Below are 3,944 nucleotides of genomic sequence, written 5' to 3'. Positions count from 1 at the left end.
TCGTTCTGCTGAAATGATTCTGACTCCTCCGCGTAATTTTTATCTCCAAACTGATATATCTTTCCTTTGTGACGGATAAAATTAAGGAAATAGGTTGGTATCACTTTCTGTTGTTTCAGAGATTTTCAAAGTGATCTTGTGTGGATGCTTGCAGTTGTGGAAAGCGCGTGGGATAGTGTGAGTGTTTGTTGCTTCGTGTTTTGTGCTGTGAATTTATCGGAATGAACGCGTATTTAGGAACGGTTGATGTGAAGTGCGGGTGTATTATTGAGCAATTGAAAATTGCTTCGTTTAGCTCGAGAGAGATAAGTGTTAAAATGAAAATCGTGGAAGGGGGTCGACCAACACCGCATTTACCGGACTTAAAACAAGTTAGCCCAAGGGGCTTTGTGCGACATTTCCAAAGCAATTTGTACCACAAGTTTATTTGGCTAGCAGGTTGTGAAGCACGCAGTAGGTTGTACTGTTGGCCATGCGTATTGTTCGCCGTGCACAAGACGAACTCCGTGTGGTCAAGTGAGGGATACTGTGATCTGAATAACGTGCACAATGCATTACAGAGACATGAAAAAGCAGAATCTCACATAAGGGCATTTTTAACTCTGAAGGAATTCGGAAAATCTCGTGTGGATTTTGCTCTGGATCACCACAGACTAGTAACAATCGAGCGCCATAACAAAGTTGTTCGTCAAAATCGCGATATTTTAAAGCGTCTTGCAAGTGTAACAACCTTTCTTGGTAGTCAAGAATTATCATTCCGGGGACACAATGAAAGTGAGGCATCATTGAACCGTGGAAATTATGTAGAACTTGTAAATATGTTGGCAGAATTTGATACTTTGCTGGCAAGTCATTTGGAGAATTCTACAACATTTACTGGCTTGTCAAGTGAGATTCAGAATGACCTTATTAAAAGCACGAGTGGTGTCATAACGGACGCAATTAAGGCCGAGGTAAGTGAAACCAAGTTCGTAGCTATTATGATCGATGGATCCTCGGACGTATCACGGAAATCGCAACTTTCGACGATGTTTCGTTACGTGACGAAGTCAGGAAAAATTGTTGAGCGTTTCTGGGGGTTTGAGGATGTCAGCAGGAACCGAACTGCAGCTGTAATTGCTGCCCACGTTGTTGAAACAATTCGAAAACTAGGCTGGGAATCAAAATTGGTGTGTCAAACATACGACGGGGCAGCCGTAATGGCAGGGGATCTCTCGGGGACACAAGCACGAGTCAGACAGATTTTCCTTAGTGCAATATTTGTTCACTGTTTTGCACATTGCTTAAATTTAGTACTTTCTCAAACAGTGAGCAACATTAGTGAATGCAAAGTGTTTTTCTCGACGCTAAGTGGCCTTGCTTCTTTCTTTTCGCATTCGACAAAAAGAAATGCTGCTCTCGACGATATAGTTAAAGCAAGGTTACCTGAAGTGGTTCAGACCAGGTGGAACTACAGTGAACGGCTTGTACAAAAAACGTCCGAAAATAGAGTGAAGATAATTGAAATGTTTGAGGACATTATTGGCAATGCACAAGACTGGGACAGTGAAACAATTTCTTCTGCGAGTGGTTTCTTGGCATTCCTGGATAGTTTCGAAACCAACTTTTTTCTTCTCTTGTTTGGGGAAATATTTTCCTTGACGGGATATTTATTTAATGTGCTGCAAACAAAAACTATGGATATTGGATTTTGCCTCAAAGAAATTGAAAGTGTCAAAAGTGACATTACCAAGAAACGAGAACAATTTGACATAATTTATACAAGGACAATAGATATTGCAGGAGTACCACAGCCGAGAAGGAAGAGGAACAATGTAGGCGACACAAAATCTCAGTACCAACGTATATATTGTGAAGTTATAGACAACATCATAAGTCAACTGTCTTCACGTTTTGAAAACCTTGAGGCCCTACGATTTGTTGAATTGCTCGATAGCGGGAAATTTCGCATGTATGCTGCTACATTTCCAGAAACTGCCTTCTCATCGCTTATGCAACTGTACATCCAGCATTTTGACAAAACCTTGTTGCACACCGAGCTCAGTATTGCCTATTCTCGGGATTGTTTCCGCAATAAGAGTGTAAAGGACATCTTGAAGTACATTGTAAACAACGAATTACAACAAGTGATGCCCGAACTCCACAAACTGTGTCTGCTAGTACTGACTATACCAGCCACAACAGCGTCAGTTGAAAGATCGTTTTCAACGCTGAAACGTATCAAGACATTCGCCAGGAACAGCATGGGTCAGGAAAGGTTGTCAGCCCTTGCTCATTTGTCCATTGAGAAGGAACTATTAAAGGAACTCAAAGTGGATGAAACTAAATTTTACGATTGTGTGCTTAAACATTTTCTAGAGAAGAAAAGAAGAATGGAGTATGAATATCGTCACTAAGGGTGGCATCCAATGGACCAAGAGTTTGAAATTTATTGTGGTGAGTACATCGTCTATGCATGTGTTTCTTTGCTTTGAAATTATTTTTTTATTGTTTGTGTTTAACTTTTTATTTAGTGTTTAAGTTACTCCAATGCGGTTTTTAGGGTGCCCAAAAATACTAAATTACATCATGCAGCGTAAAATAAACAAATGATTCCCATTTTTTTTTATCTAAATCGGTTTGGTCACCGTTTGACCATATTAAATAATAATGAACAAATAAAGGTACTAATAAGTAAGTAAGAAATTCCGTCTCCCTTTAGTCGTATGCGGAAAGTTCGCATATGCAAAACGTTTAATATCATATGAATAACGTTACCTGGATTTTTTTAAAAAAGTAAATGTGACGTTTGCGGGTCATATGGTTTATTTTTAGTACAATCACTTTATTACGATATTTTGACAAATCCAGCGACTGGGTAAATGAGGCTATAAACCTTGAATCTTTCCCCTCGGCATGTCGTTGTACTACATGTTTTGTTGTACTGAAACATTGCTTGCCTCCTTCGTAAGACTACGCTTCGCTACTGCTACAAAGAGAAAGAAACTGTCCTTCCCCTCCCCCCCACCTTGGCCCATCAGTTTTGAAACCCAATTGCCGCCACTGAGCATGCATCGCATAAATATTTTACAGTAATATCATATAATATTATATTACGTTATTAGAACACTTCGTACTCGGTAAATAAAAAGAAAAAATAGTAAGGAAAGGGTGGGATTTGAACCTACGATGTTTCGATCTTGACGAAAACAGTAAAAAAAAAAAAAAAAAAAAAAGAAGTGCTGTCATCTAACCAACTACTCCAGGAGATTGCTAACAGAAAGCTCAGTAAAACACGTTAATCTCAGTTGAAGCAACATTGTGCCGGAGTTTCGAACCATTTTTCGCCAAGAACCAAGGAAAAGACACACTTTGCAGAATCGTTTGGTGTTGTGCAAGGTATCTTTACTAAACATTTCGCATAAAATCATCATAAATTTGCCTTCTTGCATTCAAATGTGACCGCAATTCTTTCCAGGTGGATGAGAACCAGTTCAGTGTTTCACAATGCACATACATTTTCCTATTTTCAAATTCAGAACGAAGAATCTTGAAATATTTTCAACATTCGCATTTCTACTTAACATTTTTTTGTCTACTCATATATTTTATTACTGCTTAATGTATCTTTACTTAATGGAATGTGAAAGAATGAAAAAAAAAATCACGAGCGTTTTCATTCAGGAAGGAGAAATGTTGCAAAGTTGGCTACTCTTAGCTGGCTCTGAAGCGCTATGCTGCCAAATTTACGAATTCCGGACTTTGAAATTTTTCAGGGCGGTCAAATAAGATGTTGCGAAGTGTACCTCCACCGGGAATCGAAACCGAGACCCCTTAATTACAAGGCGACGACGTTAGCACTGCGCCATCGGGGAGGCATTTCCTTTGACTATATTCGACTACGGATGGTATATTTATAAGCCCAAACGTTGAGAACATAACCACGTTATGTGAGATTATGCTAG

The 3,944-nt window shown here is 39.2% G+C and overlaps 1 protein-coding gene across 1 annotated transcript; it reads left to right on the top strand.

The window, feature by feature from the left end:
* The first annotated feature begins 818 nt into the window (after positions 1 to 818).
* Positions 819 to 2,396, top strand: LOC145990438 (zinc finger MYM-type protein 1-like). Its single transcript, XM_083126129.1, has one exon. The coding sequence runs from the start codon at positions 819 to 821 to the stop codon at positions 2,394 to 2,396; it is 1,578 nt and encodes a 525-aa protein (XP_082982255.1).
* The last annotated feature ends 1,548 nt before the right edge of the window (positions 2,397 to 3,944 follow it).

Source organism: Lepisma saccharinum, chromosome 7 (assembly GCF_977018435.1).
Source record: "Lepisma saccharinum chromosome 7, izLepSacc3.1, whole genome shotgun sequence".
NCBI classification, from domain to species: Eukaryota; Metazoa; Arthropoda; class Insecta; order Zygentoma; family Lepismatidae; genus Lepisma; species Lepisma saccharinum.
This window is presented reverse-complemented; position numbering and strand designations above follow the sequence as displayed.